We start from the raw sequence: 27,761 nt of genomic DNA, 5'->3' as shown, positions 1-27,761 counted from the left end.
TGCTTAATATGACACATGTCGGTCGAGTTAACGAAGTAACTAAAATGAGCTGTTTATCAAACATTGTTGATGATCTAGATGCTAATGTGAGGTAGTATACGAAAGTGCGACATGATTTCCCCAATGTTCCGACGTACTGGATGGTCATTATCTTGCCAGACGTTGGTGGTCTTTTCCTGGGTCCAGTTGAGCGGATAAGACAGCTCCGGCAAACCAGAAACGGTACGCGCCCTCAACAATCCATTTTATTATTCCAGTGAATCAATACTGCAGCTATTGAACACATTCATTTGTGAATTTAACGACGTTTTTCGTCACAATCGACGTTGCCAATGCAATAGGTCCGTCTCTCATCAAAGACTATAAGCGCGGGTAGGTCCCATAGATAGACTGCAGTATCGATTGCTAGCTAAAAGTGTTCCAGAGCAGAACTGGGAAGTGACGCCTTGTGGAGGAATCCGAAAAGAAAAGTTTATGTGGCTTCAGCAGAAGTCGCTGCCCGAACACTAGCTTACCGTCAGCTTTAGCTGCAGCAGTGCACCGTGAAAAAAGGGAAATGAAGACTGGTGTGCCATGGAGGGACAGTCTTTAATGTGAGTACTGCAAAGCTGTTAGCTCATGCATGCCATGCTAAGTGTTTTGTTATTGGGGCAATGGGAGGTTTAGCACGCTGTTATTAGCCACGTTAATGTGCTGTTTCTGGACAATTAGCCGTCGTGAACAGAGCTAGCTTCACCTGACATGACACCCCCCGTCACTTTCACCCACCCACCCCCCCCCCCCCCCCCCTCCACACACACACACACACACACACACACACACACACACACACACACACACACCAAATGTGGAAATCCCAGAAAGTTCTAGAGGGAAGACACCCAGCCTTTCATTCTTATTATATTGCCCATAGGTAAACTTTGTATCATACATTTCTGGGCTTTCTCTTCCTCCTGATATGCTGTGACAGTGTCAGTCCTAAAAAACAGTACATGTATTTTAGTGAAATGTAATTCCTTCAAAATTGGCATGTATATATAAAACCTCATCTGCTGTGCACTGGATTTAAGATTTTTAAAGATGCATGTCAGTAATTGGGGAAAATCTAAGATAATGGTGCAGTTATCCATTCATTTAATTAGCAAATTTTGGTTTTGTCTGACCAGCAGTCAAATCCCAAAGATATTGTCCTGACAGTGAAATTAAGCAGAGAACAGTAGCAAATCTTTCCTTTTCAGGAGCTACAACTGTCAAATATTTGGCATTTTTGCTTGAAATTTTACTTTAATATTAGTTGATAATCAAATCAGCTGCTGATTCATTTTCTGTCAGTCGGCTTAATGAATAATCAGCTCATCATATCAGCGTTGCACAGTCAGACCGCGGTTCCCACCACAGTCACAGTGTCACAGGAGGCCGGCATGTCACGTCTGTCTCGACTTCTTGTCAACTGCATCTGTGAATGTTTGCAGGCTTTGCACGTTATTTTAAGGGCCAGAGAGCAGAGAGAGAGACCGGGAGAGAGACTTTGGCCCTGCAGAGTCTGGCTGGCACATGCCCGGTCATGTCCGTGGTACTCAATGTCTCTAACATCAGTGTCTTGTAGCCAGGCACTAAGAGTCACTAATAACAGTAACAGTGGTTTGGTTCTATTCAAATGTCCTTGTAAGCTACCTGACGCCGAAACAGCCAAATGGAATCCAGCCATGATTGATTTTATTATTTACACCTGTGCTTTTCCTTTGATGATGCAGTCGAGTGATGAACACCTACATATGCTGTAGGTGATTAATTTTCTGTTCAACAACTAATAAATAAATTGACTAATTGTTTCAGCTTTAGAATAAATGATTGATGTTCATTAATTTTACACTGGTAGCTGACCTGGTTGACCAGTTAATCAGTCAGCAGTCAATGAGTATTTGCCTCATGGTGATCAGGGTCACATTTATCCAAGGTGATGTTTTGTTTGACGTTACGTCAGGGAGTAGGCCACAGATCACCTTGCAACATTTGGGCCTGGTTAAGTATTCACCAGGTATGATTTCATCCTGATATGAAACTCATATGAATGCAGCTGAAAACTGATACTGAACAACTGACACTTATTTTGACAGCACGGCTTTGTCCTCAGTGGCAGCTCACCTAAAGGCTGGTTAAACTGGACTTTTATCCAGATATAAGCTGTCTCATGGCAGACTAGTTCACTGTCATTGCAGGAAAAGCTTAGGTGTGACTAGCAACAGTAATGTTGGGCATCTTTCACAATACCAGCCCCTTACACCTGGCATACCTGAATGAAAATATAGCCATATTATTACTTACCTGGTATTAATTAGTTCCCAGAGATGTCAAAATATCTTTGTGGAAAAAAAGCCAGTTTGGCCAGTCGTAGTAATGTAGATGACACTTTTTATAACTGTTATAAATGAGACTTTATGTCTTTGTACTTGTAAATTTACAATATCCTGTAGGGTTGAGCAATATGACTATGAATCAATATGAATCGTTCCCCCCGCAGAAGTCACCCCTTAGTGACACTTATGTTAAACTATATCTTAATTGATTTTACGGAACAATTACTGTATTGTGATATAAAATTGCATACACCATGGTAGAAGTTTTTGGCCATATTGCCCGCGCTGAATATCCTGTGTTCGGCTAATTGTTTAATATCTTGAACATTTAATTTAATTTAAACATTTAACCAGACATTTGAAGATGCCAAATTGTGATTCACATTTCACAGACCAAATGATAAACTGAGAAAATAATCAACAGATGAATCACTAATGGAAATAATTGTTTGTTGCAGCAGCAGTTTACTTAATCTGGCCCCGTCCTTACAAACTCAGATTCTTCTTGTCTTTGTCTCAATATTAATCGAATACAATATGAATTTTGGCAGCTGGTAAGTTTAAAAAATAAACATTTTACTTCCGTTCAGTATCTGCTAATGCGTGATGTGTAGTCAGTTGTATTTCACTGTTTTAGACTTTTTTCACAATCCCATGGAAAAAGTGATTTCACACTGAAAGTATTACCAGCAGCTCTAAAACAAACAATAATGTACTGACACACACACACACTCAGGGGCCTTTCTGCAGCGTCCATTAATAACATCCTGCTTGCTGTGTCATGTGCATGCACTACTCATGCATTCATTTGAATTTTGTCAGAAATAAAAAAGAGAAGAGGAGAAGGAAGTGTGTGAATTGAAAAGAAAAGTGAATTTTGATCGGAGAGCAGCCGGGTGTGCCCTTCCCCTCCATCCCCGCGGTCCTCCCATGTGTGTTGGAATTTCCCGCATAGACTGAGAGGGATCTTGCTCCGTAAATTACAGCGCCTTGCACGTTGGAGGAAGGCCTTATATGGGCATGGAAGTAGGTGTGGCCAGCGAGCTGGTGGCTGGGGAGGAGAGGACGGGAGGGGAGGGGGGTCACAAGACAAGCAGAGACACGGAGACACTCGGTGTACAGCAAAAGGCCGCATTGCCAGTGAGTATTTTGTGCAATCGTAGTGCAATAATGTGCAAGAGACAGTGGCGGCATTGCGCCCGCGTTTCTGCAGATTAGCGCGCCGTTTCCGACCGGGAAGGACTCTGTTTACGCCCCGACGTCGACCCCTTTTTCCTCTTGACTTTTCTAACCGGAGGGGGGGCGAGGCGAGGGGAAAAAAGTGCCAGTGAGTGAGGTCAGCAGCGTAGCATGAGTCAACCTCGGGGATGTATGCAGTCATCATCGCGGGTCTGGATCGTGCGGGCCTGCTGCCGCTGCTGGCCGCGCGGAGCTGCGAGCGTGCGATCCTGCGGGCTGAGCCGCTGTTAGTAGCAGCTTTCATGACAAGCACAGTAAGTATCGGGACACACGGGGGTGCCGGGGCCGCGGTGGCGATGACTGTGGCGTTGTTGTTGTGGTCGACAGTGCATGTTATTGTGGCCGGCTCGCTGACAAAGTTTTGTTTACCTCGCGGAGGCGCACAGGGCGCGCACCGCCGCTCATCAGCCGCTCGTCTGTGGGATGTTTTTTAATGTCTGTTTGCACGGAGAGATCCGTGTGACGTATTCTCCCTGTTGACAAGTTGAATCGATCCGTGCTGTTTGTTTATTAGCTGTGCCACCACACTCTGATCGCACGGGCTGCGTTGTTGGCTCGGTTTTGTTGCAGCGGGACATGGCATCAGTGTCTGGATGATCCGTTTCCTGCAACAAAGGGTTTCTCGTAAATAGCGCTGAGCTGGCTGGCCGCAGAAAGTGATGTGGAGGGAGGGGGGCCCGGGACGAGTCCTGTCGTGGAAGGACTCAGCATGTTTTCCTCTTAGATTTTCTTTATGTGTCGTCTCTTGCACGCTGCAGGCCTCGCACGTCCGCTCGTGTGCGAGCAGCGCCGCGCGGACTGATGTAAATTAGGAAACGGCGATGGATTAGGGCGGCTAATGGTGCTTGACATTTATTTTAAGCCAATTTAACGTGTTACTTTGTTATTGGGCTAAACCCCAGGCTTGTATAAGGTTGCACTCGTGATGCGTCACGATGATCCCTCACCTCAGATGGCGTGCGCGTTTGTTTAATGCACAGAGACTGCTCACACAGCAGCGGGGTCGCTCACCGATCAGCAGTTAGGTTTCTGCTTCAAAGCAGGGGCTGTCTGCGAGGAAAGTGTGGTTTGTGTGCACATTTTCACAAAGGATTGCACAGGATTCGACAACATGGCCATAGGCATGTGTAACATCACAAGGCATTGCTGCTGCTGCACACACACACACACACACACACACACACACACACACACACACACACACACACACACACACACACACACACACACAGTTTGCTATCCACATTGCCTGGTCATTCAGTTTCCTCAGTCAGCGGTGCCCCTGAGCCAATGCAGGATCTGAACAGCTGCAGCTGTCTATTTTAAGAAGCTTGTGTTTTACTAGGCCACCAGGGTAAAGGGTGACAATTGTCAGTCACTTCCTGGGTTGTCGAAGATGGCCTTTGGCAAGTCTAAGTTGCAGAGATTCTAGTATTAATTTATGTAATCAGCTCGACAAATTGTTTTTCTTGTAACGTGAGCCCTGCGGCAGTCAAGTGCCTCCTCATTCTCAAGCGTTTTCTGTTTGATTGCTGCACAAGAGTGCCACAATTTTTATTTCATACAGATGGTGCAAGGACTGAAATTTTAGCAGAAACAGTCGGGATCTGTATGCCACTGCCTCTTGAAATTTGGCAGACTACGCTGTGTCAAAATCTGCTCCAAAAGCCTGCCATCGAATAATATTTTTGATAATCATTGCAGGTTCCCACGGCAGTTGTCAAGATATCCCACAAGCCATCAAAGCCTGCAAGGTCATTTTGACTTTTTCCCTTGCTCTTTTGTTCCCTCGCGTAGCTCGTGTCATCATGACTCATTCTCGCTCACTTTCAGTTGTTCTTCCTTTTTGCGTGTGAGCCACAGTTCAAAGGGCATGGCTTCCCCTTTTCACCTCTGATGAATCGCACATGTGTAAAGAGTGGTTTCTATCACGTTCAAACTGCTGATAGTTTGGCGGGAAAGCAGTCGAGCCATGAGGGGTTTGTGTTGTAAGTTGAAAATGAGCGTCAGGGTGGACTTTATTTTTCAGTGTGTGTCTCTCCTTCAGCGCCGATGTTATTGCCCATCATTAAACGTGCTGCAATAATATCCTGTAATGACATTTCCAGGAACTATTGATTGAGCAATCTATCAGCTGCCTTCCTGAGGTTCCAATAGTATTTGCAGGCTGGGTATACGTGTCCTCCTGCATGCAGGACCTTATCCCCATGTCATGTGAGCTTAGCGAATAATGACAGTTTAGACAAACCCTCCCTTCCTCTATTCTCACACCCGATACCTTTCAGTGGAGGTCTATTGTTGAAAAAGCAAACAGCAGGTTTTTACATGGCTGAGGCGGGGATGATAATGAGAGCCCCCTGTGGGGACCCCTTTAGTCTCATGGCTCAATGCTTGACCTTTCTGTCTCATTTTCTCTATGCAGGGTGTTGCCCATGAATGAGAAAAACACTTCTTCAGATCTGCTCACCCCAGGCCGGCGACCTCTGAGTGGCTCACGAAGAACTTCAGAGGGGACGAGAAGATTATCTTGGTTGACATTGCTACTGCTCAAACTGATGTCAACGTAGTTTGACAGCTTTATTTTACTGTGGGTGCCCTTTGATTTTCGATATCTGAAGGTGACATCCAGTAGAGCATTAATAGCTGATTTGGTTGGGAATATTCACCTGGCTCGGCTTATTCATGCCCGTCATGAGTGTACCAGCCCAGCAGAAACCCAGCGCCAAAAGAACAGGCAAACGCATCACGTTTTTCAACGAACAAAGCATAGCGATGAAGGAGACGTCTCAGCACCCCGAGGGGTCCTACTATGTCCCGGGAGGCACTGCCTCAGACCCTGGACAGAGCGAGGCTGCAAGTACTGTGACCTCCAATCCAGAGGGCCCTCACATGTACCTCAACTCTGTCATTTTCAGCCCAGATAAGGGTGACCAGAACAGGGGTCATTATCAGCAGACTGTGCCCATGAAGTGGGCCCACCAGGAGCCCAGTCAGCAGCAGCCATCTTTGTCCCAGCAGCAGAGGGCTGCATCCTGGAATACTATGACTAACTGGGGACAAAACATTGCTAATTACATTGGAGGAGTTAATGTAACGGACTCACGGACCCAGAATGCATTTTCAAAGTCGATGCATGACACTTCTGGCTTACCGCCACATCAACAGCCCCCTAACAGAGCTGCAGACAAGCTGCCTAACCCTGCAGTTGAAGCGTACAGGGATGCCGTCAAGGCTCGGGGACTAGAATGGGAGCAGCAGCAGCAGCAGCAGCAGTCACAGGCCTTTCAGGAGACCTTGAAACCTGGAGCGTTGAACACCCAGCAGCACAGCACGTCCCACCCAGGAGGGAGCTCAGTCTTGCAGCCATTCCAGTTGGCATTTGGTCAGCCCAAGCAGCACCTGCCAGCGTACTACCAGACTTTTCAAGGCAACAGGACAACCCTACCTAACCCACCTATCTACTCAACACAAGCAAAACCCCCGCACCAGTTGCAGCAGTTGCAGAAGCAAGAGCAAATACAACGCCAGCAACAACAACATCACATAATCCAGCAGCAAATTCAGCAGCAGCACCATCAACAAATGCAGCAACAACAAATCATTCAGCATCAACAGCATGTACAGCAGCAGCTACAGCAGCAGCAACAAATACAGCACGAGCAGCAGCAACAAAAGATACAGCAACAGCAACAACAGCAGCAGCAGCAACAGCTCCAAATTCAGCAGCAAATGCAACATCAGCAGTTGCAACAACAAAACCCTCATGTGCTTGACTATTACCCCGGTGCACAAAATGCACACCCTCACCCACATCCACAGCCGGTGGTGGTGCACTCCCAGGAGTCCTCTGCTCCAGCTCCGCCAAAGATCCAGGAGCCAATTATCCAGGACATCACCCCAGAACCCCAGCAGCCTTCAGATCCACTGCAGCCCCCTCTCCAGTCTGAGCCCCTGTCCCAGTCGCAACCCCAGACACAACTCCAGTCGCAGACACAGCTTCGCAGATCACGGCGGCTCTCCAAGGAAGGCGGGGCGCCGTCCGACAACCCTTTTCTCTCCGTCTCTTCGGATCAGGCTGCTCCCGGGCCGCAGGGACCCCAGAACGGGGCCCGCGACGTCCAGGCAGCCCCAACAGGCGTCATCCAGAGCACGCGCAGGAAACGCAGGGTGTCCCAGGAGGTCAACCTGGAGACCCTTGCTCAGAAGGCCTCAGAAATGGAGTCTCTACCTTCACATGTTGTAAAGGTAAGCGAGCAGTTCAATTTTAAGACAAGACAAAATGTCCATTCTGAAATTGTCTTCGCTTTTCCTCTCCGTGCCTTTCCTTTCCTGCATCTCTCTGTTCTCCCTGTTCTTTTGCTCACTCATCTGTTTCTCAGCTGTTTCCTCTCAAGCAAAAGAACCACAGAAATAACCTTTAACAGGAAAAGAACTGAGAGTTCTGAATCCGATGATTGCCATGTAGTTTATATTGTAACTGCAAGATGGAATCCTTAATTGCGAGTATCTCCGTGCGAGCTAAAAATCTATTTTTCTAGTGTTATCCCAGGGTGTAATTGCAGTGGGACTTCAGCTCTCCGAGCAAGAGCGGGAACTGGAACAAACGGCCTAACGTAACTGCCAGGAAAACTGTGCCAAAACTTGTGTTGTTTGTGATTAACATGTTGCTGGAGGAGATGCTGAATGTAATCAGCGCCCAAGAAGTATACATGACCGAGCTGCTCAGCTCTGCCTTGTGGGAAAAATCTGTAGCTAAAACAAGACTTTGCATTGTGAATATTGCCGCAGGCTAAATATAGTGTACTTCACAAACAGCTTCATGTGTGACTTTTCAGCTTTCACTCGGTGAACAAACCTGATAAATTACACCGTGTAACACGTGAAGTCATACCTTAATCTATGTTTATGCGCTGAATGTCTTGATTGTGCAACAGGTTCTGTTGGCAAACAGCATTGAGTCAGTGTGTCTGTAGTTCAGCGCGGCTGTGCCCTGGATTCGCCTCACGACTAGCTGATCATACAGTCAGTGTGTTTTGGTTACATGCCTGCACACCTCCCCCCATCCCATCAAAGGAGAGAAACTCCAGTCTGGCCTCGCCTGCCCTCCCCCCTCTATACAGGGAGGGGTGCAGGGTTGCCCTGCCTGCAGTGCTCAGCAGAATATCTCTGGTGTAGGGGCTGGAGTTTTCCACCAGCAATAATGAGCCCATATCCAGTGCAGCCACGCTGCTGCATGCTTCTGCCCCCGAAGATGCAGCATGCAGTGACTGTCTGTCTTCCTGTGATGTGGTTCTTCAGATGGCCTTGAAGTTGCTCCACAGTTGATCGTTGCTGTAAAGCACACAGGCCCACTCATTATGGTTTCTCTCAGAAGAAATGTCAAGAATGCTTTTGGGGGGCAGTTCCTTTGTCGCGTATGTAAGATCTGTTACTTCAGTGCTGCACCTAACGACACTGTATCAAAGTGCAGACGTGCAAAATGCGTGTTCACTGAACCATCCAAAACATGGTCACTTTTATCATTTTTTTTTATAAATGCTTATTTTTCACAGCGGTTCATTGGTGAGTTTGGATTCTGTCACTGAGGAATAAACCTCAGGCTTGTTCAATGCTGCATTGACCAAATGTTAATGCTCCATTTGAGTATTGACATAATTTTCTCTTTGTGTTGTGTTTTTGTGTGAGCTAGTAACAAGGTTTCAGGGTTCCTCATTTACTGTATTGATCATAATTTAGCAGCCTGCCCATGTGAATTAACAGCCTAGTGAATGTAGCTGAGGATTCATTGTGCTGTGGTGTGCTAAGCTGGAAAGCTAACTTACAGTTACTTACATCGTTGGAGGTTGTAATTCTTCACACCTGTTGCAAAATAGATCTTACTAGTTCATACGCACATCTGAAAATGTGTCACCAGAAAGTGACAATGTGAACTGCAATGTCACGTGTTGGAACAAGGGCCTCTATAGCAAGCAACAACAGGATGGGGCTGTTTAGAGCCGTTCTTTATTATCGACAAATCTTTTATTTTCTGCGTTAATTGTTTCACCCATTCTGATTTCCTGAAGGTCAAGTTAGCATCCTCATTAGCTTGTTTTGTCTGATAAACAGTCCAAAACTCAAAGGTCTTCAGGTTTCAATATTGCTCTTGTTGTCATATATTAAGGAGAAATGAATTTCTAAGTACTATTGTAACACCTCATCGACCATCTTTATCAGGAACCCTGCAGGCCGTGGAGTCCCACCGAGTCCGAGGGCCTGAACGCCAAGCGGCCTCGAGACGACAGCCTCCTTCCGCTTGTCATCCCCGTGTCCGTTCCGGTGCGAAGGCAGGAACCCTCCTCTCCTGACAGAGACGACGAGGCCCTGGCTTCCAGCTGGCCCCACAGGGCCTCAAACCCCCAAGACCTCGGCCGCGCCGACCACAAGCCCTCAGTCATCGTCACCCGGAGACGCTCACTCAGGAACTCCTTGTCAGAGAGTCCAGATCAGGTGAGGACACGCTCTCTTTTTTTTTTTTTTTTTTTTTTTTGCTGTTTGTATACTTTTATTTCTAAGTGAGTAGCTTTTTATTCTGTAACACATTATTTGTTAAACTGTCAGAACAGATTTGCTAAGAATAAAGAGGTAACAGACTGGTGTTCCACTGTCTTCCTCAGTCTGTTTCCAGCCTGTCTAAACTCCAGCTATTAAATCCTTGCATTTATGCCACATCGCCCCGCCAACACACACTCCCTTCCCCCCATCCACGCTCCATGTCTCCCCTGCCCCCATTTCAGTCGTCCATACTTTTTCCCCTTTCCCTGTTTCATCTAGGGGGGATTTGGTGAACTGGTTGCTCTGTCCCAGATCGGACAGATTATCAGGGTTTAGCAGTGCCATACTGAACATGATGTACCATATATTCGAGGGTTGGGGTGCCTTGTTCTTTCACTGTAGGATTTCTCTGGATAAATGCCTGAAAAACCAACTGTGTGAGCATGCACAGCTATTGTTGTTGTTTTTCCTGCATTCTTGTTTTAAATTAAAACATGTGTATCATAGAGCACACAGGACTTTGGTGATAAATTCAGCACTTATAACTGTTTTTTCTCACCAGAATGGAGGAGCTGAGGGAGAGAAAGACGAGGATGGCAAAAAGTCCAAAAGGCGTCCCCGGCCCGAGCCCCTTTTCATCCCACCGCCTAAACCTGGCTTATTCATCGCCCCTCCCGTCTACTCCAGCATCACGCCCTACCAGAGCCACCTACGTTCCCCCGTCCGCCTCGCCGACAACCCCCTCACCATACCCCCCTACACGCCTCCGCCAATCCTCAGCCCTGTTCGTGAGGGCTCCGGCCTCTACTTCTCCACTTTCCTGTCCTCTGCTGCAGCCAGCAGCCAGGGCCTGCCTCCTCCTGCAACACCCAAGTCTGCAACACGCAGCCTGTTGCGCTCCAGTAAGTGAAAAAATGAAGTTTGTAAAACCTCCCTGAATCGAAACTGTGAGAATTCACACATGAAGCTTTGCCACGTGTAATAAGCATCTGGTAATAATTCCCCATAAATAATACCAGACCATATGTACGATCGTATAACTCTTGTGATTATGACAGAAACCGTTTCGATTATATCTCTGATTGCATTTTGTGTCGCTGCTCCTTCAGACAGCTGCGACATCACACCACCAGTTCTGTCCGCTATGAGCGAGGCCACTCCAGTCAGCATAGAGCCGTGAGTATTTCCCTCCCAACGTCCTCAAGTCATCATCTTCCATTATGGAAAGGGTGGGTTTGGGGTTTCATTACACGGCTCCTCAGAGGCAGGCATTATCATAGCTGGAGTAGTAGTTCTGCAGTCATTTATTCAAGCCATAACACTGGGCTGAATCATGAAACGTCTTGGAAGAGAACACGGACCTCTTGAAATTCTAAACCCATCCTTCACAGCACCCCTCTCCGCCGCTGTTACCACTGGAATCTTTTGCCCTGTCATCCACAGCTAGCATTAGTGCTAGCGTTCACCCTCTGATCTGACTGTGCAGGCTAATGTCTCTCATAAAATAAAAGTGCATCCTGTCATAACAACTCCGTGTTAGCTGTCAAATAGGGAGCCTTAAAGGCCTTTTGAGAACTAGCAGCAGTAAGCACATCAGAGGCCTGTGTCCGTGCCGTGTAGCCGACATGCACAGAGAATTACAGAATAATGCGGTTTGATGTGCAAATGTTTGCAAATGTGATAACACGATTGGAAATGTATCAGAATGGACAGGATGGGCCAGAGTTCAGCAATACGCTGCGCTGCATGTGGCGCTTGTTGACATTTAAGTTTAAATCCGTAAGATTTCAATCCTGGCTGATTTGGGCACACTTTTAGTTACAGTGGCAACAGTAAGTGCAATTTAATATTGCAGCAAACACTTGTTGAGCTGCGACTTTACCAGAAATGCAACAGGAGAGCGACTGATGTGATTCCAGTGCAGCCAGACTCGCGTTGGTCACTCTGATACCTGTTACCACGCCGAGGAGCTGGAAATATTAAACATGCTTGTTGCATTTTTGACTACTGAGCCTGGTTAACGCTAACCTTGATGGCAAATACACTGCGTCTCTTCACGCTGCTTCACAATAAAAGCCACCCTGCGCTTCACGAGTTGAACACTTTCAAAGCGAAGCAGCTTCTGGAGGACGATCCGTTCGCCTGTAAGGTAACTTGATATGGCTCTGACACTGTGTGAAGAGACCAAACAGTGAGGCTGATGCCAATGAGATGAAATTATGATGGATTACATGCTGCATTGTGAACCCTCAATCCAGCCTGGGAATGGCGGACCCCGCCGCTGGCAATAAAAAGATAATTACAGAACATAAATACATAGAATTGCTATTGCAGAAAAATGACCATAAATAAGATCATTGATTTCATGTAAGTTAAGGATGATAACTTTGAATTTATCCTCAGTTAAACTCATGCAGCATATCCACAGTAAACGTAAACAACTTGAGCCAAATTAAGACCTTCAGTAGAACGTGGCCAACAGCCAAGTTACTCCATAAATGTAAACATAGCAACTGATAGCTCGGATGTTTCTGAAATGGAGAGCAGCAGAGAAAAGGGAGCTTTCACAACTCCGAGGCGCTGTTTAGTTTAACCATTAAACTATTACTGGAGGATTCTTGTGTGGAGCTGCGTCAACAGTGAGGCGCAGTTTATGGGGGAGCATTGTGCAAGCTGTTCAGCAGTTAGTCAGGGAGGCTCCCCATAAATCATGCTCTCAGCTGGGCTTGGTGTGCTCCCAAACACACCAGAGCCATCGCTGCTGAGCCTTTAGCAGCCCACCTTCCCTGGGGGAGGCTGCCAGAACACACACACACACTCAGCTGGAAATACTGCAGGCCCACTGGAAATGCAGGGGAGGGAGGGGGCACGCTTGAAAAGGATTGTCTGCTAATACAACGCAGCGTGATTCTCACAACTATAGCACTGAGGTATCGGGTTTCAGTTGACGTGTAAGCCCATAGAGATACGTGCATTTGTTGGATTACGCCTTTCTTCCTACTTGAACACGACCTCTGTCCCACACCGGGATGAGGATCCATTTACTTTCGGTTCAGTGAATCTAAGAAGTGCACTCTGTTTAAAACCCAAATTGTGAAAGGGATTTGCATTTTATTCATTATGCTGAGAGCAGAAGAGAGCAGTGGAACAAGTTTGAATTCAAAACAGCGCACGAATCGCGGTGCTCAACCTTCCTGTGACTATTTAAAGATCATGGCAGGAAGAAAAGCCGAGAAATCAAAATATGATCTCATAAATAAAAGAAGAGCTTTACTCTTGAAGCGGTCGGATACAGATCCACGTCTTGGCTGAAATGTTTAGAAGTGAATTAAAAACCCATTGAATGGATCAAATTCAGAGCCCCGCCGCTCACACTGATGTCCTGTTCCCAGACGGATAAATATTGGGTCGCGGTACCAGGCGGAGGTGCCAGAGCTGAGGCAGCGGTCAGCTGTCGAGCTGGATCAACATCGAGCAGAGTTGGTCTGGGCCCCGCTGACTGAACTGGAGGAGAAGCCTGATTACCAGGAGAAAGGTCAGAAAAATACCATATTTCACAATTATTACCTCATCTAAAACTGAGTAAAACTGTGCATAACTGCAGAAATACAGGCAGACAGATTGATGGTGTTGGTTGCTTAGATCCTCATGTACTGTAAATCTTTCTGCATATAAATCAGGAAAAAGTGACTCCCCTTCGAGTCTCCAGCTGAAGTCTGTCATTACGCCGTCAAGTGTTTCTATATTACATTAAGAGACTTTTCAGTGAGAAGGTGCAAAACATGTCAACTTTCCAGATTCCTCTGTATACAATTTAATATAGTAAGATGGACTCAGTTGTTATTGTGCTGCACATCCTGCATAATAAAATGATAATAATAACTTTATATTGCACCTGCTTTACAAAAAAGAATAAGATCCAGAACTTAAAATACAAACAAGATGAAGTAATTTAAATAATGACAGCAGATACCATCAGTTCAGAAAAAGCCTTTCAGCAAACATTCTGAAGGAGAGAATTAGAGGAGGATGCCGAGTTTCACAGCTTCGGTGGTAAGTGGATATTTGGACCCAGTCGAGAGGCTCAGCCAGAGGCTCTCAAGCAGCAATCAGACTCACGGGGAGTTAGCAAGTCGCAGATGTAGACAGGAGCTTCAAGGCTTTCAGAGCAATACCTAAAATCCTCTTCTCTTTATACATGTTAATGCATGTTAAAAGCCAAAAATTAAAGCACACATAACTACTGTTTAACTGTTTATCTCCACCATCATCTAACTTTTTAACTGTCAATCATCCTTTAACGCAGCACTGGTTTTCACAAACCCACCGTTGTTTCACTGCTACATCTACTACTATAACATCATTTCCCCTGCGTGGGATTAATAAAGTTACATCTCATCTTATTGAATATTTTAATCAGTTCTAATTCTTTCTCTCCCTTACAAGCTTAAGACAGACTGTCGGCGCTGCATGCATTTTAAAACAAGGTGCAGCTTTTCTCTGTTTTTCACAATCAACCATCTCTGTGTCTTTCAGTGGAAGACCTCATGCACCTGGCCTGCTCCAGCGTTTTCTGTGGAGGAGGCACCAACCAGGAGTTAGCCCACCATTGTTTGTACGAGTGCAAAGGGGACATAATGGTGAGCGCAGCAGAACGATCCACACTGACTGACAAGGCAGTGATTTCCACCATTAACGGCAAAATGACTGGAAGCTGTGTTCCGTGCAGATCGAGTCAGGCTTTCTTCTAACCCACACTCGCTCGCCAAAGCTGTATTCCTACTGATATATCTGGTGTCATAATTCTGTTTTTAAGTGGTAAATGTTTGATATAATAGATGTTTTAAAAAGTCATTCAGATTTAACGTTACAGAGAAACACCTTAGATTTGAAGGGGCTTCAAAGAATGGATGAAAGAAGAAAATTATAATAGGTGATGGTCACTTTTAATGGGATTATTTTTATTTTCCCACAGTCAGAAATCATTTTCAGGATGAATAAGAAAATGCAAAGCCTCATGCACAGTTACACTCATTATTTCCAGTCTTTGTTACTGCATGGAAGAGTAATTCACCCATCAGAGAATTCATATGCACTTAAGTGACAGGGTTATTATGGGCTTGCACACTAATGTGATCTCTTGTTATATGAATGATGGGGCTGGTTTCCTTAATTGGGGTAAAGGAAACACCTGACTAACTGCTGGTGAAACCGGCTTTCTTGGCCTCATAAACCCTTAATCTGGCCTGGTTTTTGCACACGTGCGAGTGACAAAGGCTCCACGTGGTCGTGTTGTGACAGGTGTGAGGTGGATTGAAAGAAGAGATCATCATCCATAAAAGTGCATCCTTGCATCAGAAATAATTAACTCAACCAGGATAGAAAGACGTCAAGGTGTAGCTTCATTTCTCAGTGATGCACCGACAGTCCAGAGCAGGTAGGAGAATAAAAACCCAATTGCTGACCAGCTGCATGGAAACACCAGAGTAATCAGGCTGTTGCAGTGCACGTACGCGTGTCCTCCAACTTCCTGCCTTAACTTGATCTTTTCCACTAATCTGGTTTCTTGTGCGCATGTGAATGTAGTGATCGAACGCCTTTGCCCTCAGTGATTACTGCACGGCAGTGACTGAAACTCTGCGGTGGCCTGAGATGACTAAGATAGTGTAACTGTTTGGTTTTGTAGGCAGAGTGATGCCACGGTGTCGCGCAGAGGAGCCGCACATGCTGCCCGTGGGGTGTGATGCGCAGGCTCAGTTAGTTAAACCGCTGCGATTAATGATCTAAACATCGAGGTCCAGCTTGTCATTTGTGAGGATTTGCTGCTGTCCTTCTGTCTTATGCAATCAGAAACTAAATATCTTTTGTTTTAGGAGACCATGACGGTTATTTTGTGTCGTTTTGTAAACCCAAAGATAAATCGATAAAGAAAATAATCCTTCATTGCAGCCTGATAGAGTGTTACAGTGCTGTAGCCTTGTTCCACTTTGAGACATTTGCAGATACAGAAAGCAAAGGTCAGGTTTTTACCAAACATGATGATGAGGGGAAAGATTTCTACCTTTATACAGTGTATTACCATTGTTGTAATAATATGAAGTTTGCATACACACAGTCAGTTTACACACATGTCTTAGCTGCGCTTGAAACCATCTTGAGCAACAAGACAAAACATCTAGGTCATAAATGTGCCAGAGGAAGGTCAGAAAAAGCCACAAGGAAATCCGATTGGTCAGACGGGAGCTCCACCTACACTGGTGCAGTGATGTTTCCTGTGTCTCATAGCTGTCGCATCACTGTCAGACCACTAATTACTCATCATCAGGGCTGCTTCAGCTCAGTGCAGATATTCAAGGTTGTAATCCAACAACAACAAAAAAAGAAACGGTTTGTTCTGTGCTGCTTGTGATAATGAGGCTAAATAGCGGTCACTGTGAAACAGTATGAGTTAAACATTTGTTGTTATTAAAGATCACCAAATGAGCAGAGGATGGATTAGATGGCTACTGCTGCATGCTGGGATATTAAAAGGAAAAATGAAAGCACCTCAGAATAGCCTCACTGCACAAATCTTAACTGTGAGTGAAGTTAATTTGACTTGATTCAAACAATGAAGAGCAGCTGCAACTCAGTTATTTTCTCAATTCTTTGGTGTATAAAACACCAAAAAAGCGTGAAAAATGCTTTATAGCAGATTTATAAGAGATTTCTTCAGACATCTTGTTTGGTCCGAACAACTGTCCATTATTTATAGATTTTATGTTTTTTAAAAGCAAATTCTCACATTTGAGAAGCTGGAAGTATCAAATATTTTTACTTAAAGATCTGTAGCTGCCATTTCGTTTTCTGTTTCTAATAATAATAATAATAATAATATAACTATATTCATGCAACACTTTTCAGACAAAGTTTACAAAGTGAAAGATTAGAATGTGCTTTTAGATATTGCTAAAAAAACATGTTGAGTTATCTGTGACACCTACCTTTTCTAAGTGTTGAAATCATGCATGTCTTGTTTTATGACAGTCAGTTGCAGTGGATCTTAGTTGCAGGTGAATTATTTGACGCTGATCAGAGAGAAAGACTCTCAGTGTTTACAGTGTAGTGACTTCAGCACTGATCCTAAATCAGCACAAGCTGGAGGTTGCTCGCAGCCTGTAATGGTAGTACTGGTGGAGATTTCAGGCCCCAGCGACCAGCACTGGTCCAACGTTGTCAAGGAAACTACGAGGGGAGGTGAGGTGGGGGGCGTATGTGTCAAAGCGCCCACTCTGCAGCAGTCCGGCTCAAACCGCCGTCCTTCAACATTCATGCAGTCAGACAGCTTCTTCTCAAAGAGCACAAAGTTGATTCTTATTTTTACGAGTTTGAGGGGAGTGTGTTCATGGTGGAGTGCACTCGAGGTGCTCGATCCATGCAGGAGGAACGAGAACGATGGTTATCTCCTCCCCCCAGTTACCTGTGAGCACATCGCTTGGCTCTGAGCTTTTACGAGTTTAGAAAACACAAACGAGACAGGAGTCAGCTCGCTTGGCAGGAGCAACCCGCTGTGTAAAGTCTCATAACACTCACCGCTGCGCAGCTTAATGAGCGATGTTTGTTCACTTTCCAGCAATGATACGAGTTTGTTTGTTTTTCAGGCTGCGCTGTCCCTGCTGATGCTGAGGAATCCCATTTACCCCAAGTCTCATCATCTAGTGAACTACCACTACTCAGGTATTTAAAACACCTTTTTTACCCATCATAATTAATGTGTTTGATTAAAGCCCCTTTTCACACATGCAGTCTATCCCTGACATCGAGTCACGTGTGAACGAAGCAGGGATCAATATTCAGGGAAATGTGTATCAATGATTTCACACCTCAAGACCGAGTAACATCTCAGGGGAACCGCTGGTTCAGATGTGTGTCTGACAGATTATCCCTGTAATTTACTGGAAGCTGTGTGTGAAAGAGGCTGAACTTGGTGATTATCTATAGAAAGTCAACTATTTTGATAATCTATCTGTCATTTTTCAAACAAAAATACCAAATTACAAGGCTTCCAGTTAAGAATTTTTTTGTCAGTGATGTGACATTAAATTTAAATTTGGGTTCAGTCTGGTGAAAGGTCAATGATCAATAGGGATCAGCAGTTTTTCCACCATTCTGACATTTTCTGGAGTTAATTGGTAAAGGCAGGCAGGTCGATAACGAACGTAATTGTCGATTGCAGGCTTAGATTTGCTGCATCAGCATTGTTCTGCCACAGAAACTTGACTAAATCAATTCTGAAATAACAGTCTGACGTCCATTATGGCCGTATGTAATGAACTCAGCTGGAGTTCGTACACTCAGAACAAATACTCACAATCAGTTGAAAAATCCTCAATTCAGCCGAGATGAATTGTGAGTATTTGTGTTTGTGCCACAGTTTTTCCTTCTTACCGCCGAACAGCGCCTCCTCAGAGCGACGGCAGCTGCAGCAGTGAGAGTGTCCGGGTCGCAGCGGCCGGGGCAGGATTGTCAGGGTTAAGGCGATGAGGGAAGGAGGGGAGCGGGGAGGGGCTTTACAGCATGTGGTTAATCCCGAGCAGAAGACAGGGGAGCCATTGTTTATCGAGTGATGTGTGTGGGGGGGTGGGGGTGGGTTTGAACTCCCCACGCATGCAGATCATCGTCTGCAAGCAGATAACTTGTGGAGTGTTTTTCTATACTGGCCATTAATATGCTGCATCTTCCTCCTCCTTGAATCTCTCCCTGCCTCCCCCTCCTCAGGATCAGACAACTGGACCGCAGCTGAGAGACGGCAGTTCAACAAAGGCATCACCGCTTACAAGAAGGACTTCTTCATGGTGCAGAAACAGGTATGTTGTGGTTTTGCGCATAAGAGCAGGAAAATAAAAAGTTAGTTCTAGTCTAGTCCACATAGGAGCTGTGGGAGGGCCAATTCGATTTCCTCTACCAACTGTTTACAAGCCCTCCCAAAAAAGACCTGACTCTGGGTGGGCGGGGAAAGGGAAACATAGTCACTCTGGAACAGTGTTTCCTCTTTATTTATCTGCAGTGTCACAGTCAATTATTGCTTTTCCACAAGGCTGCAAAACTATTTAATTTTCTTGTCTAAACCACTTCAGTTATCAAGGGTGAGATTTTTTTTCCAAACCACCAGATTAAAGGTGTTTAAAATTAGATTTATGAATGTGCTTCAGGCCTTTGTTGTTGTTGAGACTGTTGCATTTGCCGCAGTGAAGCTTCTCAAAACAAATCTAATCTAAGTTTATTACAACCCCGATTCCAAAAAAGTTTGACGCAGTGTAAAAAGTAAATAAACAGAATGAACAGAATTTAATCATCTGCAAAAGGTTTGACAAAGTGTCCCTGAGCCACTTTATCCAGTCATGTGTTCACAAAGTGGTGAACGACTGAACCTTTCCAGGATGCCCCTTTCATACCCATTTACCTGTTACCGATGAACTTGTTTACCTGTGGAATGTTCCAAACAGGTGTTTTTGGGGCATTCCACATCTTTCCCACTCTTTAGTTGCTCCTGTCCCAACTTGTTTGAAACATGTTGCTACGTTGTTGCATGTTAAATATATTCTCTTTGTACTGTTTTCAATTGAGTATAAGTCAAAAAGCATTAGCAAATTATCACATTCTGTTTAATTTATTTTTTACAAAGTGTCCCATGGTATGTTGAAAGGACATTTATTCATGTGGGGTGCCAGAAATACAGAAAACAATACAAAACATACTGAACAGAAACAGACAAAGCATAATATAAGCTGCACTTCATCTGAGGTTGCTCTGTCTTCTGTATTTCCTCTCCACAATGTTGCTTTTCAACACTGTCGGACTGCGCTTCACAATCGTTACGTGCTGAATAACGTGCACTGACATGTAAGTAATAAAAAAGAGGAATTACAGCCCCATTAACAGGGAATGTGTGTGTGTGGTGCACAGGTGAACACCAAGTCAGTGGCACAGTGTGTGGAGTTTTACTACACGTATAAGAAACATGTCAAGATTGGCCGCAACGGGACGCTGACCTTCGGCGAGGCAGAGCCCCTCGACAGCAGGACCACCGAGGAGGAGATGGACCACAAGGTCAGTCACATGTTTAGTCTATAGCAGAAACAGATGTGTTGTTGTTGCTGACACGTCGACGTAAAGCTCCTCGTTTCAGGGAATTCAGCCTCCACTGGGAGAATCAGGACAGAGCAGAAAAAGGCTGGCACAAAATGTGATTTTCAATGATTTTGCTGAAAGATAAACGTTTACAAGCTTCTGCACGAACAGGTTTAGGAGCATTTTTCAAGACCGCAGGCGCTTATGTGACCGGGTGTCTCAAGTTAACCTGGTTAGAAATGAATGCGAGAGTTTAACTGCAGGGTGACATGATTAAAAGTGTTACAGCAGAGTTTTGTTTAGATGTGAAACTGCAGTGTTTCAGATCAGAAATAACACCGCTCAGAATACCTTCGCTGAGGTGTCTTGAATGCACCATTTTTTGTATATCGTTTAATAACATAGAAGCACAGTTTGGAAAGTATCATGTGTGACACTCCACCCGCTAACGTCTCGCTGTAAGTCTCTCCTGGAGGCGTCTTGTCTGACACGTATGCTCTCCTTCCTCGGGCCAGCAGGGCTCTCACAGATTGGAGCCACAGCGGGAGGAGGACAGCAGGAAGTGGGAAGGGTCAGCTGACAGGAAACAGGAAGTCGGGCCCACAAGGGTGACACACACGCTGCAGTCCACCGACAATGTGAGTGTGAAATTGATCGTCAGCGCTGCATGGGAAAGGAACTCCTGAATGAATGGAGAAAATGAATAGATAAGGGAGTGAATGGTGTGTGTGTGTGTGTGTGTGTGTGTGTGTGTGTGTGTGTGTGTGTGTGTGTGTGTGTGTGTGTGTGTGTGTGTGTGTGTGTGTGTGTGTGTGTGTGTGTGTGTTTCTGGAAAAAGTCCCTTTGAAGTTTGAAAAAACAGTTTCAGGCTTTCTTGTTGGGAAAGTTTCCTCGAGATACTGACAGTTTAAGGATCAGCATTTTGAAATACAATACAATGCAAATACTTGTCCAAGCATCTATGGTCTTTATGAGTCACACACACACACACACACACACACACACACACACACACACACACACACACACACACACACTCCTGTCAGGGCTCTTGGAAGTGATGGGAGTGATTTTTCTCTCGCCATTTTCAAACTGTCTTTTTGAGCTCGCCATCGTGACACCCAGTGACGGCGGTAATTCTCTGCAGCTTGACAGATAATTCGGTTCCTGGTGTGTTTCTGCAGCAGAGATGTCGGGAGTTGCTTTGGTTAGTTTTCCCACATGATGACTTAATTTCCTCTGTGGCAGCAAAGCCGTCCCACAAGCTGTCACAAACTCCCGTAGCTTTAATTCTGGCTCTTTAAAGCTGTTAGGACTAACTCACTAAAAACAGCCTGATGAAAGCTGCTAGCTTAGCACCATTATGGCTACAAACAACCCATAATGCAACAGTCCCTGTAGGAGGCAGCACATGCCGTTAAAATCAGATGCTATGAATCCAAAACAGCCCTTATGTTTTTTCACACCTGATTTCCAGAACAAATATTGTCCTATATATGTGTCAGTATGGCATCATTGATAAAAAACTCAAACATGCATAATCACAAAAACAGAACAGACTCTTTTAAAGGATGTGATATGTACACACGTGCATTCATATTCATATATGCAGACACCCTTAAACCTGCGTATACTCACATATGCATGAATGTGAAGGAAGCAACAGCCTGTGAGGAGAGGTAGGAGGCGAGAAGCCAACACAGACCTGAAAACTGCAGGCACAGGGACCAGGATTACACGAAACACACCAGGATGTTATTTAGGAATAAACCTCTGCAAGCTTTTGTGGTCAGAAACCTCAGCTGGCCTTGTCAGACTTGACACGTTTGTCCTTTTGAACTCTGCCCGACTTGTCCTGGTGGACGGGTGTTGGGTTTGCTGCCCCCTGCTGGATATTTCAGGGGCGATAATGTGGCTGATCATCTGATCCTCTTTGGATTGTGTAAGTCCATTATGTCAGTTGGCAAACAATGAGTTGACAAGATACATTTACCGCCGTTAGTCCCGTTACATGTGAAAATTTAGCACACATGATACGTTGTTCCTTAAAGTGACAGACTATGCTTGTTTTCTGAAACCGTGTCCACATTTGTGTTAGCTGGCACATGCTCGGAGGCCATTGCAACACTATCCTCCATAAAATGTGCTCGTAAAGTTGCTTAAAGCTCATTTCTTCTTTCCTCATTGCTCTCAGTGACTGCATTAAACACGTTCCATGTTCATCACACCTCTCACTTTTACTGTGTGTGCAGCCTGGAACCGTCCTGATCATGAAAGGCCAGGAGGACCAGCCGCTGTCCCGGGTCATCCACCCCCCTCATCCGCCCCCTCCCAGCTCCAAATCGCGCTACGATGACAACGCACGCAGGAGCAGCCCTTCGACGGGCAACAAAGGCGCAGCCGGTCAGGAGGGAGAGTTCCCTTGCAAGAAATGTGGCAGGTCAGCGATCAGAAATGTCACCGTAGTCACTGGTGTTGATGGAGACGCCAGCACGGCTCTGTTTGCTTACGCATGGCCGACAGCGGCAGCAGCCATTTGAGCTGCATAAGTGGCCTTCGACTGAACTAGCTCGATATGAAATGCAGAATTTGTGCAGGAAATATTGCCACTGCTAATGCCCATTTGGAATGTGTGTTGGTAAATAGAGGCAAGTGTCTGACGGTGTTTGAAAGGACCAAACCATCCTGCCACGTTCTGGTTAAATAACAGTCCGTCCTCTGGCAACACCGGGCCTGTTATTGCCAACTGTGTCCTAGCAACTGAAACACAGAGGAGATACGGCACATTGCACCTCCTGTCAATGCAGCTCTACCCGGTGGTATGACAAGAGCTTCACTCGCCCTTTTAAATACTTACCCCGCTCAGAGCATGCTCGTTATAGATTAGACGCCACTACAGAGGCTGATGGATGATGGCGCAGCAAATCCAACCAGGCTTATTAGCCATTAGAAGTCATTGAGAAGGTTCTGGATTGCATAATTTGGGGAAGGTTTCAGTCTCGGTGCAGATGGCTCCATATTTCATGCACCTACAGACCCACGTGCTGTGATGTTCACCCAGCTCTTATTTCCATGCATCACCGAACCATGAGCAGAGACAAAGAGAGTAATTACTATGATAAAACTACTGACATGCAAAACTGACAATGCGTAAGAGCGCCGTGCTGAACAATGAGCATATTTTGTCTGTTTTAGCACCCAATTAAACCCAGTGTTACTGCAGTATATCATAATTAAACATGATGAGTTATTTAGTCATTTATTTTTGTGCTTTCTGTCCATCTTTTGGAACTCTAGATGAGTCTTAATCTAAACTAAATTAGTTTTGAATAAACTTGAATCCAAACTGTATGGAATAATGGATTTTCCAGCAAAATGCTTGCAGCTTGTGAGCGAATGAAACAGCTTCACATGTTGTTGACGAGTCTTGAACGCCTCGTCACTTTAGGCCTGTGCATTGTTGGACGTTATGAAACAGGAGCAGAGTTGTCCATCGAACAGACTATTGAAGTGATGAGAGTTAAATGGTGATTGCACAGCGAGAAGCGAGGCCAGCTTCCCACTGGTCTTTAATTCATTATTCATTTGAACAGCTTTAAGATAAGTTTTCAAATCCATCACTGATGCAGCCTGAACTGACGGCGCCGCCGCCGCTGTAAGAAACGTTAATGTGCCGGACACGTAGGTCTGAATGTCCCACGTCTGAGCTCCTCCTCCTTCTCTCCTGCAGGATTTTCTACAAGGTGAAGAGCCGCAGCGCCCACATGAAGAGCCACGCCGAGCAGGAGAAGAAGGCGGCGGCGCTGCGCCAGAAGGAGGCCGAAGAGCGAGCTGCGGCGAAGGCGGCCGCAGAGGCCGCCGCCCTCCTCGCTGCGCGGCAGCAGAACGGCACACGGCAGGCAAGCGGGGACAGCACCAACGACGACTCGTCGGACGGGGAGGATGAGGACGATGAGGACTGGCAGTGAGAGGGAGGACACGCGCACTGACTGCGCAGCGCGGCGTGGCGTGCTCTCGGCGATGGGAGGAGGAAACGTTAAAGGAAAGAAGAATCCCTCCTGTAGACTCTGTATATTTTGTGGAACAAGAAGACTTCCGTTGCTTGGCACATTCAGGGACAGATTTTCTCCCACGTATGCGTTTGTGAATGTGTGGACTGACTGAGTGACTGTGTGTGTGTGTGTGTGTGAGAGAGACTGTGTGTGTGTGTGCTTTCCAAAACTCGCCAACGGCCCTTTACTCGGCTTGAAAAGCTTCTTAAGAGTTACCTCTCTTGGTCACAGGGCTCGGTCAAATCAAAGCCATGCCGCCTCTCTCCCTCGGCGCTGTCCCGCCCTCGGCACTTCGAGTCTCGCCCTCTGGCGGGCGCAGAACTCCCCGGACCCCTTTTTTTTGTCCTCGCTCGATGAGTCACAGCACGCGCTTGCTTGAGCGGCGTTCCCATCTGGATGACGTTTTGGCGACACAGACGCTGAAATCTGACAGCTGGGGCGAGCGCGGCGAGGCAAACAAACGGAGGGACGTGCTGTTAGCTTCTCTGCTCGAGGATGATGGATGGATGGATGGATGGATGGATGGATGGATGGATGGATGGATGGATGGATGGATGGCTGGATGGCATGTGCAAACTGTTGCCTTTGTTTCGCCGCTCTTCTGCACTCAAGGCTGCCAAAAGCTTTCTCAGACGCATGTTGTGCACCGAATGGGTCCCCTCTCTCTGTGAGCGTCGTTCATTTGGACTTCAGTTCTGTGAATCCCTCCTCAGTCACTTTTTATAGTTCCCCGTTTGTTCCTCACTGTTGATGCCTTGGATGTTTTGATGCTTTTTATCTTGAAATGACAATCAATTTTACACTGTTGTTGTTGCTTTTTTTTATGAATATATATATACAGGTAAACGTTACTTTTTCTGCCTGTGTAGCTATGTACGGTTGTTGTTTTTGTGAATATTATTGTTGATGATTATTAATATTATTATTATTGTTATTATTATTATATCCTGGTTTTGGCTGCGATTCAATTGAGCGCTTTTCCGTACTTGTCTATAGCTTCTTTTTCTTTTTTCTTTTTTATTTAAACAAAAACAGAAATAATGCTACTCGCTGCCTGTTTTAACTGTGAGATTTTTTTTGGAAGCCAGAAATGAAGAAAAGGCAGAAACGTATGTGCAATAGAACAAGATGACCCCCCCCCCCCGTTACCAGAGTGTCCAAGCCCCCCCTCCCCTCATGCTTCTGACTGACTGCTCTGGATGCCTCTCCGTCAGCCCTGTAACTGATAGGAGGCACCGACTCTGACTGTTGAAACCACCGTAGATACACATAACAAAGCAGGAGAGACGAGCAAACGGCACAAACGAATAATGGAAATCAGCGTTTATGGCATGCTTCCTGCTCTGAAACTTAAGTTCACTTCTGATAAAAACAGGCGCTGAGAGAAGCAGAAGCATTCTTCACTGTAAACCAAACTTGACCCAGATTTTGCCGGTGTTAACAGATTTTGAAAGCCGACGTGAGACATACACAAACTAGATATCAGCTTCTGATTTATGCTTTCCGCTCAGACATTTAGTGTACTTTTCTGACACTTGCCACAGACTTTAACATTTCAGTAAATGATTTACTGTCATCAGCAAACAAGCTGTAAGAGACAGAAGCGTTCTTCTCTGCAAACCAAACTTAATTCAAAATTTGCCGTTTTTTATAGGGGATTTTGAGTGCTATATCTCACCCGCATTTTCACACTAAAGTCCCTTTTTGCTGATATTTGGGGACTCTAAATTGAAAGCCAGAACCTTTTGAGGACTGGATTCTGTCTTTTAGCAGCATGGAAAAGTGTCTCAGACTGCTTCCAGATCATTGTGACACTGACACGCTCCGTTGATACCTTGTCTGCGTGGGTCAGGGTGGCGTGACACAGTTCATGCAAAGGGGGAAAGTATTGAAAAAAGTCAGGAGAAAAATGGGGAAATAAATTAAAATTTAAATGTGAATTCGACTGTTTGCCAGAATATCACAGTGGATAGGAGAGGTCGTCCAAACATGTGAGGTGCACAGACCGCCTGGCTGTTATTAAAGGCTCCATACTTTCATTTGTACGACCCTGACGTGTGTCTGTGGCTGACTTTTTCTGTTTACCTTGTTGCTGATAGCAGGCACTGAATTGGACCATGGAAGCCGCATGTTTTGATCCGTCTATCTCTGCATATCTCTGTTAAGCCCTTCGGCCCGGAGCCAGCTTCTGTTGCCATAGCAACAGATGGGTTAAAGGGTTATATTCCTTTAAAGGACAAACCACGGTGGGGAGTTGGGGGAGCGGGGAGAAACAGCTCCAATTACCAGTTACTTCACAAGTTAATCCTGGGTCTATGCACAGACTGTTCGTGTGTGTGTGGGTGTGCGTGCGTGTGTGGACATACTGTTAAAAGTGTGTGCGTGAGAGTGCTTTGAGGTCAAATGTTAAACTGTACGCCAGTCAATGGAAAAAAAAAAAAAGTTTTTGCAGACTGTTCACATGTTTGGTATGTTAATTTATATTTCCTTTTTATTTGGGCTTGTCTTGAGGTTCTCACCGGAAGGAAGTTGTTGTCCACGCAAAGGTTTTCAAGATGTTTTTAAAAGAAGAATTGGAGATGAAATCGAGGCCACGACACACAAACACACAGCTGTAAACTTTCCTCATTTCATCCGGTTGGTTAAGGGAATTTTAAAGGGGACAAAAGGTTTATTTAGCTAAAGATTAGAAAATATATATGAATGAAATTCTATGTTTGCATACTTTCTATGCTATTTTCATATGGGGTTCACACTAATGATGAAAACAGAAAGGAATCTCAAGTGCTTTTTACTACAGTGTAACTTATTTGTTTCGATTTGATTTTTACCACCTGTGTTTTTAGTAATGATTTATGAAGCACTGTATATTAAAGTTTTAAAATATTCATGATGCTTTCGAGTCTGCCGTTTTTATTTCCCTCCGTCATCCTCCGCCCAGCCGTGCCTTTGAGAAAAATCAAACCGATGGTGGTGTTGTTGATGGTACCGTTTCAGAGAAGACGCTGCACAAGGGGGCAGCATTGCTGCAGCAGTTCGTGCACCAGAGCGCCCACAAAGAGCAGAGGAGGGCGTCACTACACCAGCCGGGAGCCGAGCTGTGCTGCAGCCTGCCAGTGACTGATGTCTGACAGCGTCTCCTCTCGCTGTGTTTGAATCACGCTGATTCAATGGCTCAGAGGTGTACAGAATAATTTATATGACAGAAAACCACAAGACTGTCTCAGAGGGATTTACAATCTGTCCAACATCTGTACAGCGAGTCATTTCTTTACTCTATTTTAATCCCTAATATAACCTTAATTACATAAGGCTAATTTGGTGTTGCAGTTGTGTGCTTCCTCTGTGGTTTGGTGCTTCTTGTGGCCTCATATCCTTAAGTTTTTTGTAAGTTTCCACTCTTAAAATGGATCTGTGTCATTACATCTCATTGCCTTGATATATGAGAATGACGCACAACAATCAACAT

General features: G+C 45.3%; 1 protein-coding gene across 4 annotated transcripts; it reads left to right on the top strand.

Moving 5' to 3' along the window:
• The first annotated feature begins 198 nt into the window (after positions 1–198).
• Positions 199–27,185, top strand: mideasb (mitotic deacetylase associated SANT domain protein b). 4 transcript variants are annotated; one of them, XM_070979135.1, is made up of 13 exons: positions 199–593; positions 6,019–7,841; positions 9,813–10,085; positions 10,693–11,032; positions 11,240–11,306; positions 13,523–13,665; positions 14,667–14,770; positions 17,771–17,846; positions 18,888–18,976; positions 20,076–20,219; positions 20,756–20,878; positions 22,493–22,680; positions 23,971–27,185. In XM_070979135.1, exons 2-13 carry the CDS (start codon positions 6,279–6,281, stop codon positions 24,206–24,208), a joined length of 3,348 nt encoding a protein of 1,115 aa, XP_070835236.1. In that variant the 5' UTR covers positions 199–593; positions 6,019–6,278; the 3' UTR covers positions 24,209–27,185. The 4 variants fall into 4 exon arrangements, with proteins under 4 accessions (XP_070835236.1, XP_070835238.1, XP_070835235.1 ...); XM_070979137.1 differs by lacking the exon at positions 199–593 and adding an exon at positions 3,458–3,497; XM_070979134.1 differs by lacking the exon at positions 199–593 and adding an exon at positions 3,521–3,850.
• The last annotated feature ends 576 nt before the right edge of the window (positions 27,186–27,761 follow it).

This window comes from Chaetodon trifascialis, chromosome 14, assembly GCF_039877785.1.
Source record: "Chaetodon trifascialis isolate fChaTrf1 chromosome 14, fChaTrf1.hap1, whole genome shotgun sequence".
Classification (NCBI taxonomy): Eukaryota; Metazoa; Chordata; class Actinopteri; order Chaetodontiformes; family Chaetodontidae; genus Chaetodon; species Chaetodon trifascialis.
The sequence above is the reverse complement of the archived record's forward strand: the minus strand, read 5'-3'. Positions and strand labels throughout refer to the sequence as shown.

Excerpts from the sequence above, each read along its gene's own strand:
- mideasb (XM_070979135.1), top strand. The coding sequence starts at position 6,279 with ATGCCCGTCATGAGTGTACCAGCCCAGCAGAAACCCAGCGCCAAAAGA. Across the intron at positions 10,086-10,692 it reads TGTCAGAGAGTCCAGATCAG|AATGGAGGAGCTGAGGGAGA; the intron begins GTGAGGACACGC and ends TTTTCTCACCAG. Across the intron at positions 18,977-20,075 it reads TCTTCATGGTGCAGAAACAG|GTGAACACCAAGTCAGTGGC; the intron begins GTATGTTGTGGT and ends TGTGGTGCACAG.